At 46.0% G+C, this 13816-nt stretch overlaps 1 protein-coding gene across 1 annotated transcript in view; it reads left to right on the top strand.

Moving 5' to 3' along the window:
- LOC146339023 (polycystin-1-like protein 2) overlaps positions 1-13816 on the top strand; it is a 110856-nt gene that overhangs the window by 29187 nt on the left and 67853 nt on the right. The window contains 7 exon segments of the mRNA XM_084812890.1: positions 552-956; positions 2928-3026; positions 6162-6190; positions 7079-7196; positions 8117-8324; positions 11156-11276; positions 12519-12660. Coding sequence (XP_084669016.1) covers positions 552-956; positions 2928-3026; positions 6162-6190; positions 7079-7196; positions 8117-8324; positions 11156-11276; positions 12519-12660 — 1122 coding nt within the window.

Below are 13816 nucleotides of genomic sequence, written 5' to 3'. Positions count from 1 at the left end.
GCAATTAATTAGCAGTCAGACCGGTGGGTCTTAGAGGCAGGGCCTTCTCCGTGGTGGCATCCCAGCTGTGGAATTCTTTCCCCAGGCAGGTCCAGTGAGCCCCCACTTCCTGTTTTTAGACAAATGTTGGAAAAAGGTTTTATTCCCAAAGGCATTTTATAATTGATTTCTGATGTTTTATAGCAGCCTCCCCTAACCTGACACACTCCAAATGTTTTGGATCACAACTCTCAGCATTCCTGACTATTGGCCATGGTGGCTGAGGCTGATAGGAGTTGAAGTCCAAAACATCTGAAGGGCACCAGGTTGGGAAAAGCTGTTATTTTAAAGTATTTTTTCTTGTTTTAATGCTGCTGTGTTTTATATCTGTCTTATTTTTATTTATTGTCTTCTGTAAGTATGTCTATGAACATGGATGCCACTATATAAACAAACAAATTAAGGAGCAGAGAACAAAGCATAATTCACATAGAATTCATCTTCCTCTTCTTCTTATTACTGAATCGCCCCATAGTCAAAGAAGGACATTTTGCAAATCTTTTGCTTTTCAGGGAGTGGCGTTACCTACGCTGTACTAGGTGATAACAAGACTCTGATGGAGTCCAGTGCAAAGGCAGGAATTTTTCCTCATAATCTGACCCTGGATGGCGCAACTCAACAGCTCATAGGTCCTGGGGTGCATCACCTTGAAATCATCGCTTCCAGCAACACCACGGAATCAGAGATTGCAGAAATCCTCACTATTCATTTAGTTGAGCCCATCTCTGGTCTTCAAGCTGTGTTAACCTCCTCCTCTGTGGAACTGGGAGAAGATCTGGAGATAAAAGTCTCTGTGCGCTGTGGTGCTCCTGAAAAACTGAGGTTTGAGGTGATTGGGCTGAATGAAACGTTTTCACACTTGGAGGACGGTCCTGAAGGAGAAGCCGAAACCTACAGGATCCCAGTGAAGTTTGAAGGTACTGTCATCCAAAACAATAAGCACAGAGCAGCTTAAATGGGTCTGATTACAACTAGGAAAACCAAGGGCAGGGTGGTGGGGAAATGGAGATATTTAAAGTATGCTCACTATAAGGAAGGGGTTAGACTTTGGGACACCCTGGCCAGAATATTAAAACACCATGCTTACCATGGCCAGATCTATACCTTGTGTCATATATCATTATGATCCCATCGTGGTAATTCTATATCCCTCTTGCACATTTATACCTCATAGGACACACAATTACATTTGTTGCGGTACATTGGATAATGTGGAATAAAAAGCAGGAAGTAACACTACAATAGTGGTATATCAAATGTGCCATGTGCCCCAACAGTTATCAGTGCACTTCAATACTGCCATAAAGCAGTACTGTAGATCTAGCCCATGTCAGATTTCAACAGGGCAGGGTTGCCAACCAGACAGTATTTGACTGGTTTGCCTGGGAGAGCCATATTCTTCCAGGCAGGGTCAACGTCATGGGTCGGCATTGTGGGTCACCTGCCAAGGTCTGTGGCTAAGCAAGGGGCCCTTTGCTGACCACCAGAGATCCTGGCCTCGTTGATGCTTCTCTCTCCATCCTGCCTGCTGGACCTCTCTCTCCCTTTGGCCCAGAGAGAGAGCGCGGGTGGGGCTGAGGAGAAGGAGCCGTGGCTGCCACTCCTTGCTGTTTTTAAGGGGGGTCAGCCTTAAAGGTGGCCTAAAAATAATGTTAAATAAAAACATAAATAAAAAAAATGCTGCAGTTTCGCCTTGGATGGTGGAAGGAGAGCAAGTGGGCAATGGTCTGGAGGAAGGGACCCAAAACCTGAAGTTTGTCCTGCTAATGTTTGGGACTGAAAAATAAGAAACTCCAGATTCCGCCAGGCTTCCTGTAAGTAACCTGCCCCGCCTATGTCTCTCATCTTCTACATTCTCCTCTGACTCCATTCCTGAACTTCCACAGAGGGAAGGGCTGTGTCTCAGTGTGACAGAGCACATGCTTTGTATGCACAAGGTCCCAGGTTCAATCCCCAGCATCTCCAGGTAGGGCTGGAAAAATTCTTGCCTAAAATTCTGGAGAGCTGCTGCCAGTCAGTGTCGATAATATTAGGCTAAATGGACCCAGGGTCTGACTCAGTAGAAGGCAGCTTCCTGTGTTCCTTCCTGTCCTGCCTTCACTGCCCATTATTTTTGAAATCTAAAGTCAGTAACCAGAGTTGGGGATGGCAGTGAGACTTCAAATAGGCAGGGGGAAAGGCTCAAAGGATTGCTCTTCAGCTTATTCAACATTATATTGCATAAAATAAGAGAGCCGTACATCTTAAGAGCATTTGTTGTGGTTGCTTTGTCTGCCTCCTTATGACCAGAGATATCGATGCTAGGATTGCCAGATCACTGGGTTTGACATGAAGTGTAAGATGTCAGCCTCCTCTTGGAGTAAAGGAGTAAACGGGCCAGAACTGAGGGTGAGGGAACAGAAGCAAGAGAGCAAGCTGTTTTCCTCAGGATCCATCCTCACGCATCTTCACTGTTCTAAGGATTGAGATCACAGCTGCATAAAGCACACTGTGCACCAGAACTGCTATAAAATCTGCTCCACTTCTGACCTGCCACACAATGCCAGACTCTGCCCTCCTGATTGACTAGGGAGGGTCCGTGGCTCAGCGGTAGAGCACAAGCTTTGCATGCAGGAGACCTCAGGTTCACTTCCTGGCATTTCCAGGTAGGGCTGTGAAAATTCCTGCCTGAAACCCTGGAGAACTACTGCTGCCAGTCAGTGTCGACAACACTGGGCTAGATGGACCCATGGTCTGACTCAGTATAAGGCAGCTTCTTATGTTCCAGTAGACTTTGCTCCTGGACCTACTAAGCTCCACCCCTTAATCTGCCAAACTCCACCCTTGAGCTCCAAGGCTCAATTTTTAATTGTGATTCTTATTTATCTCTTGCAACGTGTCCTTTTCAGGGACTTTTCTGGTCAAGGTGTTTGCTACGAATGCTTTCTCGAACATGAGCATTGATGTAGGAACTGTCACCGTGTCGTCTAACAGTTCTGATAAAGAAGGTAATACTGGGTTTTTGATAATGCCAAATGACAACGGAATAAAATAGAATTGTTCAATAGAGCAATAAGCATTTTTAATTCAAACTTTGATCCAATTTAGCCAGTGTAGTGTAGTGGTGAGAGTGATGAACTGGGAGCCGGGAGATCCGGGTTCTAGTCCCCGTTTGGCCATGGAAGCTCACTGGTTGACTTTGGGCTAGTCACAGACTCTCAGCCCAACCTACCTCACAGGGTTGTTGTTGTGAGGATAAAATGGAGAGGAGGAGGATAATGTAAGCCGCCTTGGGTTCCTTGCAAGAGGAAAAAAGGTGGGATATAAATGGAATAAATAAATAAATAAATAAATTTATACATATTGTTATATGCTTCTCAATTCCAAGCAATGAGAAGTGCTAAGGGCATTAGCACTACAGGATTTAGGCTGCAATCCTATGCATGTTTAGACAGAAAAAAGTCCTACAACTCCCAGCAGTGCTGGCTGGAGAATGCTGGGAGTTGCAGGACTTATTTCTGTCTTAACATGGATGGGATTATACCCTTATTATTGTTTGAATGGAAGAATACCGGGGACTTCTGTTGTCTTGTTATTATTGATTTGCCAATATCTTAACATTACCCTAGTTTTATCTGTTTCATTGCTATACCCTAGGACGGCTTCTGCTCTGAAAGGCAGGCAAGAAATATTTTAAATAAATTAAATAAATAACTGGAGCTTAGTGGAAACAAATAGATTTGCAGTAAGTAGCAGATCTCTAGAGAACAATACCACAACCACCACCACCAGTCTTTTCTTCAGTTTCAGTTGAACCCAACTTGAAACTCCCATCTCTCTCTCTGAGCTGGTTTGCACGTAACGAGAAGCCACCATGGCTGAGTTTCCCTGAGGGGCTTCCCATTGTGGTGGCAGCCATTTTGAATATTTAGGATGCAGTGGGGGCGCGCCGTAACTTCTTGATATGTGCAAACCTGGTGAGGGTGGGTTGTTGGGGTGGTTGACACACCACCCAGAACCCATGGCCTGTTTTAGGGTTGTGGGTGGCTTGTCAACCATCCCAACAGTCCACTCTTGTGGGGTTCACACGTAATGAGAAGCTACGGCACACTCCCATCATGCCCAAATATTCAAAATGGTAGCCGCTGCAATGGCAAAACCCTGCAAGGAAATTCACCCATGTGTGAACCGATCCTATGTCTCCCTCTCTTTCCCATTCTCTCTAGATTCAATCTGCTATCCTCCCCTTAGCTAGAGGGATGTCTCCAAGACCTGATAAGTATCACATACCAAAAGCTGGAAAGTGCTTCCCAGCTATCAGAAGTCGAACTCCTATCATTAACTCCCATTGATAAAACATCAGCTGGCCATTCTGGACTATTACCAAGCAAACCTATCTACAAAGGATGTTTTATCAGTGGCCATAACAATAGAGGCCATGTTTGCATGTCATGCTAAACCATGGCTCAACAAGATGTGCATGAGATGAAGGAGCCATACCAAGTCTTTGGCTTGCACACTCCCTTCCTCCCGTCTTCCTGAACAGCTGGGAGAATGACATCAGCTGCAGTTTCTCTAAATCTCAGTTTATTATGTCATCCAGCCCATGCATTGTTACTTTAGTTACTTTAAGCAAGCCAGCTTCATAACCCATGGTTTGAAGCTGGCTTGTTTAAAAACTGACTGTAATTAGGGATGAACCATGATACCTGGTCTGGACAACAAGCCAAGATTCAGAGAAACTGAAAGCAAACCCTGCTGAAGGCATCTTTCTCCCAGCTTCAGTGGAAGATGAAGGGGCGGGGGCGGTAGCCTGAGGCTTGCTGTGGCTCCTTGTTGCTCACGCCCATCATCCTAAACCATGGTTAGCATGGCATGCAGATGCTGCCAAAGCATTATACTACATGCTATGGTCTGGGATGCTATGCCTGGTACAATTTAAATGATGGCACAGCAGAGATGGCAGAAATAATGGCATAGTCCATTCCAGAGCAGAGCTATCCTCATGAAGCAAACTGAAGCAATTGCTTTGGATGGCAGGGTCCAGAGACAGCACCACTGTCCTTCAATCTCCATGTCCTTGTGTTTGTTAAACTACACACACACACACACACACGTATGGGCAGTATCCAGTGTTAGTCCTTCCTAAAGTAGACCCATTGAAATGAATGGGACTTATGTTAGTCATGACTAACATTTCATTCATTTCAATGGGTCTACTCTATGTAGGACTAACATTGGATTCTCTCTGTCTCTGTCTCTTAGCCAATATATTGCTTAGCCAATAGATGCTACTTTGCAAAGTTGGGTTTCAGAGGGGAGTGCCATTTTGAAATGTTTTTTCAGGGGCAAAAATGTTCATGTGCCCCTTCAGGCATTGGTCAGAGATGGCTGTGAAGGCTTTAAGCTGTGTGCAGGGAGTAGGCTGACCATATTTCATTTTGAGACAAAAATGGGATATTGGGATGACAAAAACGGGACGGATCAAACTGAATGTAGGGCAGAAAGAATCTCTGTGGGAGGAATGATGGTAGAAATAACAGTAAGACTCACCCTCCTGGCTCCCACACGCTGAATGGGGCTTGGCCACTGCCTCTCGAGTTCCCCGCCACTGCAGACAAGCCAGGGGGCGGCGTCTGATCGTCGCTAGCTCAAGAAGCCTGGCCCTGACTGGCCAAAGGAAATGGAACATCCTCTTTCGTCACACTAGTAGTCTTACTGCACGCATTGATTAGCATCGAGCCTTATGATAAACGCGTTCAGTTTTTTACAAAAAATTAAAAACGGGACAAAATTGACATTTATATTAAAACGACGGGACGGTCGGGAAATATGAAAAAGATGGTACTGTCCTGTTTAAAACGGCACGTATGGTCAGCCTAGCAGGGGGTATAATGGAGAACAGGAGCAGAACCAGGGGGAGCAGATGAGTGCTGAGCCTGAGGCAGCATGGGACCCCAAAGCTCTGAGAACTGAAATCTGTCTCCTTCCCTCCCATGTACAAATCCAGCCATTATAGTAACAATTTCCATGACTTTCATATAGATGAGGGGGGGGGAAATAATCATGATTTATATAGGAAAATTCAGCACTACGTGTACAGGTGCGATTAAAATATTGTGTTTCGTTCTTCATATTAACAGATCCTCCCGAGAATGAAGAACAATCCGCTGTAAATGATAAAAGAAGAGTTGTGAGTATTAATGCCACTTTGATAAGATAATGAAAAAAAGAAGAAGACAAAAATAGCCAAGAAATTCTTCTTGGAAATCTTTCATAATGTTTAAGTAACTGGTTTTATTTTTTTAGAATGTGATGCAGTGGTTTAAAAATTGGATTTATTGGGGGTGGGGCCAGTGTTGGGGAGGGGCAGAGCTCCTGCTTTGCATGCAGAAAGTCCCAGGTTCAATCCCCACCATCTCCAGGTAGGGCAGGAAAAGCTCCTGCCTGAAACCCTGGAGAGCCGTTGCTGCCAGTCAGTGCTGACAATACAGGGCTAAATGGACCCATGGTCTGACTCAGTATAAGGCAGCTTCCGAGGTTCTATGTTCGTATTTATTATATTTAGTTATTGTAAATGATTTTTATGCCGCCCTGCAATAAAACCTTTAGAGCAACATACAGGCAAACGTAAGAAAGCAAAATAAAACAGTAAAATTTACACTTCAAAAAGGAGTCGGTTCAAATTCCTGCTTGCCCATGAAATCACTGGATTGCCTTGGGAATGGGAATTCCTCCCAGCGTAATCATGGGACTAATAATCACCATTATCATCCTTCCAAAAGCCAGTGCCTTACAGATGTGGTGGACTATAAGTCCCGTCACCCCAGACAGCTAATGGCCATGCTGGTGGGGATGATGGGAACTGTAGTCCAATACATCCAGAAGGCGCCACCTTGGGCAAGGTGGACCCTATATCACGACAAGATAAAAACAATTAAGGTTCCTCGGCAGACGCCAATGAAGAAAGGGTCCCTTTAAAAGTCAGAACACCTGAAAAAAGCTTTCTCAAAAGATAAGAGCCGCTTGCACATGATGACCATCTTTCCTTCTGCCTTAGGATGAGAAAGGGAAAAATAAGATATACATTAAGCCCAGCCGCCATGCGGGTCTCTTCACACCCGTTACCCTTGGCTGGCCTGATGACACCAACAACTCTCTCTACACTTGGTCTTGTGGTATGTGTGCTGTGTGTATTTCATGGTCTTCTTCCCAGTGCATGGTGGCTAGAAAAAAAATGTACTGATAAGGAAAAAAAAGTCTTATCAGTACAATAAGAAAAAAATGTTCTAAGCAAACTGAAGTGTTTTTTTTTTCCTGCTTGGGCTAGTTACATATATAGCTGTTGAAGTGCTTTGCTTTTTTTTCTTGGAACAGGTGGTACCTATTATATGGGGATTTATAGAGCATGCGGGAGGGGGGGCTTTAGGGAGTTCTCTGAGGCTAGGAAGATAGTTGTTTGGGCAAAACTGTTGAATTTTTGGATATCGATGTTGTCGAGTTTCAGAATGGAAGAAGTGGGTTCAGAAACTCCTCCTACCCTCAATTTGGAAATAACAAGTGTATTACAATCTGAGCCCAAATGCCTTTGAATTATCAAGCCTTTCTACAAAGGGCATTTATTGTGCACTCATGAGTCTTCACTCTCAGTAGTTTGTGGGTGCTTTACATGGCGGCGTCATCCTCCAGAGCCTTTCCTGTGCTTTGCAACTATTATAGCAGAGGTGGGGGTGTGCTATCGAGGAAACTCTGGTGTATCTGTGGATGGCGGCATGTAACCCTAGTGTATTTGCACAATTCTGCTATACCACAGCACCACCTAGTGGTTGTATAATGGAACATATAGAAAGACAGAGAAAGGAAACCCCCAGAAAAAAACATGTGTTAAAGAGCCGAGCTTAATCCCACAAAGAATCTGAAAGCAGAAACCTCTGTAAAATGGCAGGTTAAAAGCTTCATGTAGAAAAGCCCATGGCTGAGCCACCACAGAAAGTACACTTCATCATGTTTGGGCTGGGTTCTGAGATGGATGAGAGGGAATTTATTTTTTTATTTTAAAAGAGCAAATAATTCCGCTGAAAAGTGCCTTTGTTTGCAGGGTCCTGCTGGCCTGAATGGACTGAATGTGTCCAACAGCAATCTATCCCCACAGACCAACAGGAGATCCAGCTCCCACCTGCCTGTTTACCACCTCCCAGCTCTGCGGTGACGGTGAAAGTTACAGTCAAAAACAAAGAGAAGGAAGAGAGGCAGGATGAACAATGCCTCTACATTACTGCCAAACAAGACCTGAGCCCCCGAATCAGGTGTGCTGCACCTTTCCTCTAGCTCTGAGGCTCTGAAAAGGTCCGGTGGAGGCCTTGGAAGGAAACAGATCCCTCTTAATGCCCAGTTATTATCACACATGCTGATTGGAGCAGAACTAGTGAGCCCTGATTGGGCCATGGTGTGTCCCTCCCTAGCTACTGTGTTGACTGGAAGCCAATGCAACAGCCTCCTATTGTTCACAGGCATTTTGCTTCTTTGGGTCATGTTCTTATAAAAATATAAGAACATAAGAAGAGCCCTCCTGGATCAGACCAAAAGTCCATCTGGTCCAGCATTCTGTTCACACAGTGGCCAACCGGCCGGCCCTGGGAAACCCACAAGCAGAACAGGAGTGCAACTGCACCCTCCTACCCATGGTGTATGTAGGCATACTGCCTCTGATCCTGGAGGTAGCACATTGCTATCAAGACTAGTAGCCATTGATAGCCTTTTCCTCCAGGAATTTGTCTAACCCCCTTTTAAAGCCATCCGAATGGGTGGCCATCACTACATCCTGTGGCAGCGAATTCCATAGTTTAACTATGCGCTGTGTGAAGGACTCCCTTTGATCTGTCCTGAATCTCCCACCAATCAGCTTCATGGGATGACCCCACTGGGTTCCAGTATTTTGAGAGGGAGAAAAATGTCTCCCTATCCACTTTCTCCACACCATGCATAATTTTATTTTGTACACCTCTATCATGTCTTCCCTGACCCTCCATGTATAGAATCATACAATCATAGATAGTAGGGTTGGAAGGGGCCTACAAGGCCATTGAGTCCAACCCCCTGCTCAGTGCAGGAATATAGACCAGGGGTGTTGAACCTCAGGGCTGTGGGCCAAATCTGGCCCACCTGGGGTCCCAATCCAGTTTTCACCAAATGGTCATGCTCCTATTCCCCCCCACCCACCAGTTGTTTGAAATTCGGCCCTTGGGCTGAAAGAGGTTTAGTGCCCCTGCCTTTAATGGTCCCAGGCAGGGCCTTTTTAAGGGGGGGACAGGGGGCAACTGCCCCGGGCCTCCCATATGGGAGGGGGGGCTTGCACATGGAGGGTGCCACATCAACATTGGCATTGCTGCCAATTCTTTTCTTTCAGAATCCCATTGACTTGAGCTCCATAAATCTAATGGAAACAATCACAAAGCAAACTCTACTCATGGTAGCGTCTGTTTGTCGTGACAGTATGAGCAAGATGTTTGCAGCTGCAAGCCGTGCTAATAGCAGCAACCCAGCCGAACCTTAGTCAGACAAACTCTATGGCATCTTCAGTGTAGTGGGCCGGTTCGCATGGCATGACATCTAGGGATTGGTGGAATGCTTACCTGCCATTCCGCGGGGGGGTCCGCAGGGGGGGAGGCGATCCGTTCCTCCCCCCTGGAATCCTCTTAGGCTGGCTCTGCTCCGTGGCAATTCCGTACAGCCACCAGCCGGCTCCGAAGTGCCAGCGATACGGCCGCCATGCCGTATCGCTGGTTGAAGGGATAGAAGTGACTGTGGACGCAAATGGCTTCCAGGATGCTATTTGAGACCGTAAAGGCCTTAGTTTAGGGTAAATGCAACTGTAAATGGCTGCATTTACCTTAAACTAAGGCCTTTTCAGCCACAAATGGCGTCCTGGATGCCATTTGCATCCACAGTCACTTCCCTTCAACCAGCGGTACGGCACGGCGGCCGTATCACTGGCAATCCAGAGCTGGAGGATCCGGCTGAAGAGGATTCCGTGCAGAGGCAAGTGTAAGTCTTCCATTCACCACGGACTCCGGGGAGCCGGATTCTTTAGAATCCGGCCTCATTGGAGTCCATGGCGGAATTCTCCCCCATCCCTAAGACATCCCATCCAGGGTTATTTTACCCTCGAGGAGCCGCCGTGCATGCTGGGCACCATATGAATATTCAAACCCCAACTGGGGGTTGTCATTATGTGCAAACCCAGCTGCCATGGGTTATGTGAGGGTTAAACAAGAGTTGTTTAAGAGAGAACATGGATTATATATGGCCTGTCTTTTTAAGAGACATGTGATTCCAGGGAGCTTCACCCCTCCCTCGGTGGCTGGAATAGTTCCGTCTGTTGTTGCTTCTAGATGGTGAGCAGCTAGTTGCTGTTCCACTGCTGTAGTTTAATCAAGTTTCCTGTTGAACTCTGGAGTCCTGTTGCTTCCGAGTCTTAGGGCAGCCATTACTGAGGGTCTTCTCACAAAGTGAATATCCTTATCCATAACCCACAGCAAAGAGCAAACCCACAGCAAACTTATCCATAACCCACAGCAAACCCACAGCATCTTACAATGCGAGGGTTGCTTAGCTCTCGCATAAGCCACGGTGGCCAGGTTCACGTGCAATGGCAACAACTGGTTGGGGGTTGAATATTCATAATAGTGCCCGGCGTGCCTGGTGGCTCCTTGAGGGTAAAATAACCCTGGACGGGATGTCATGATGTGCAAACCCTGTTAGCGACAACAGGAACCGGTGTGCTCACAGAGACCTACCGGACTGTCCTCCCTTTGAAGGCCCTCAGATGAACGTTCTGTCCTGGGCCTCTCAGTGTCTTAAAGGCCCTAGTCCCAAGGCATGGTCTGAAGGCACAGGAGGCAGCCACCTTGCTGAAGCTAAGCAGGTCTGGGTCTGGTCAGTGCTTGGAGGGGAGACAATCTGGGAACCACATGTAGCCACTTTGAGTTCCACACTGGAAGAAAGGTAGGATGTAAATATAAGAAATAAATAGCTAAAACTAAACTTGGGAGGCAAGTATCCTTTCCTCCCCCCACTTCTTTTTTTGGGGGGGGGATTTCCTTGTGCTTGCTAACCACAATTCCTGCATTCCTCTTAGCTGCGAGATGAACTGCAACCCGGTGAATGTCACCGAAGACGTTACGCTCAGAGTCTCTGCAGGGACAGACTCAAAAGCTATGCTCTACAAGTGGTATTTAGATCACACTTTCCACAGAAAGGTGAGTTCCCATTGCTCAGGTGAGACATTCTGCACACACACACCACACTCTGAAGAGGAATATTTCCTAGACTACCTAGATTTGTATGGCAAGGCTTACAAATATTCCATGTGAAAATGACTAACGTGCTAGGAGAAATAAACACATTAAATAATTAAGGGCTCTTGGAAGCCCTAAGTGCCTGTCACAGAAAGGAGGATGCCAGCAGATTTCTCTGGAGCATAGGAAGCTGCATTATACTGAGGGGGGCTGCAAACGGAGGAAGGGGGTTACCCAAATTCCCTGCAGTGTAGGGACCAACCGTTTACTAAGGCAGACTGCCATCACCCCCTACGTTCACCTCAGCCTGAGGCAGGGAACTCTCAGACCTTATGGGACACTCTTGAGGCTTAGGGAATAGGGGTACAGCTTCATTTCACCTATTCAACAGCCTCAAGCCTGAACCATTAAACAGTAGCAAGTAACCAAGCAGAAGACTCTGGATTTAGTACTAAGGCTTACTTGGAAGGAAGGACACACAAGTCTTGAGGTAGAGATTAAATGTATTTACACAGGGTAATGGGAAAAGGGATAAAAATGGATACAGGAATCAGAGTAACCTTTGGAAACAGTTCTTCAGGCAAAAATAACAAAGAAATACCTACCTTTGTCCTATATGCTACTGAAGTACAGCTCTTCGAGTAGGACAGGGCCCAATCTGGGATCCAAAGACTTACAACCCTGAGAGCAAGTTGCAATATGAAGACAAAGACAGCCCCAAGCCCCCTCCTTTTATGCTCAAACCCCTGACAACTCAAGGAAGATCTTAGCCAATCATAAGGCGACCAAAGCATCAATCACAGACCCCTTAAGGGAGGGTGCAAATTCCCTCCCTTATGCAGCTGAGACCATTCAATCCAATTAACTGAATCTTGCTCTGGCCTTGAAGGCCAGAGTCATCTTGAGGTAACAGACATGCAGGTAGTCATAACACTATGTGCCATTTTGGCCTGGTCAAGTTAGATACATAGTTAGAGCACAGAAAGAAAATGGAGTTCTTGACAGGGACCATTGGCCCAACTAGCCCAGTGTTGTCTACAACAGAGATAAGGAGCCTGTGGCCTTCCAGAGATGTGTATCCCAAACATGCTTTTCAAAACAGGAAGTGGCTACCTGGTGATCCCTGGGATATTTGCAATTGAGTATAGTGGAAAGCTCACTGAAAAACTGCTTTTTATCCATGTTTTTTTCTCTTTTCCCCAGCCCAGTCTGCTCCCACCAAGCTGTAACTTGAACGGTTTCCCACAGAGCTCCCTCACTTTGCTTCAAAGCAACACAGCCACGCTGGTGCTGAACAGCTCCTTCTTGCAAATGCAAGGAGAAGCCTTTAGAATTAAAGTAACAGGTGTGAGACCCAGGATTTGGATAATCTGTTTTAATTATTTTATTTGCTGTTCTAATTATTGTTTGCTTTAAATTGGTAGTTTTCATACTGTATATTAAAACTGTAATTTCCTGTCTGTAAGCTGCTCTGAGTACTTATTAGTAGAATAGCAGGATAATGATGATGATGAATGAATGAATTAATTAATTAATTAATTAATTAATTAATAATATCACACTTCAGAATCACTCCTGGCACAAAGAGCAGCCAATGAGCTTTTCTACACAAGGCCGTTAATCCTCTGTATCTACTTTCGGTTTTGTCGCAGAATTGAGCTCTGAGCATTACACAAAGAGCGTTTCCTTTCCTGCTTTTCTGCTACATGACCTCTAGATGGCACTGTGGTATAGCGGAATAGTACAAATATAGAAGAGGAACTTGCACTTTCTTTCACTTTCACAATTAAATGCCACATTTTCCCTTCTCTAAAAAAACTCATCAAGTGCTGGTTAGTCACAGAAGCGAAACTGGAGGGTCATGACATTGTCTAAAGAACCCATAAACAACCATGAATAGGGAATGACTGTCAGGGTGGACACTGAGCCCATAGAATCCCAGAGTAGTTCTGATTCTGAGGAAGAGCAGTCGCTCCTGGGAGAGGAGCGCGCTCCTCTTTCCCAGGGCCAACAGCTGACGGAGATTCCTCCCACCAGCATTCCTAGTTTAGTTAGCAGTCCAGGGAGTGACCAAGCACAGATAGCAGACTGGGTGGATGTGCGACGCAGACACAGAGAGCGGCGCCAGATGGAGGGCGCAGAAAGGAGGCGCAGTGCCCGGTTGGCGCGCAAACAACAGCTGCGCCCAGAGGATCCAAGGGAAAAGGGGAGGGACTCTCCCTAGTCCTTAAGTTCAGGGGTCTGCCAGTAATTCCCTTTCAAACGGGGACCAACTGTTCCAACTTAGGGCATAGGTACTGTGCTGCTCAGATCTAGTTGCAATCGGTATAGTTGTTAAGTTGTAAAAGAAGAATAAAGCTTTGAAAGGAATTCCTTTGTCTGTGTCTGGACTTGGCTACTGGATTAGACTGAGAGAGGCCTCCAAGGAGCCCTTGACAATGACTAGTGCAGGATAAATGCCTCATGTAGAAAAGCCCAGCATTTCAAAGGCCTGCAGTATG

This window comes from Heloderma suspectum, chromosome 8 (assembly GCF_057233095.1).
Source record: "Heloderma suspectum isolate Gila_16-S chromosome 8, 16-S_ref, whole genome shotgun sequence".
Taxonomy (NCBI): domain Eukaryota; kingdom Metazoa; phylum Chordata; class Lepidosauria; order Squamata; family Helodermatidae; genus Heloderma; species Heloderma suspectum.
Note: the sequence above shows the minus strand (reverse complement) of the source record. Positions and strands in the feature narration are given on the sequence as shown.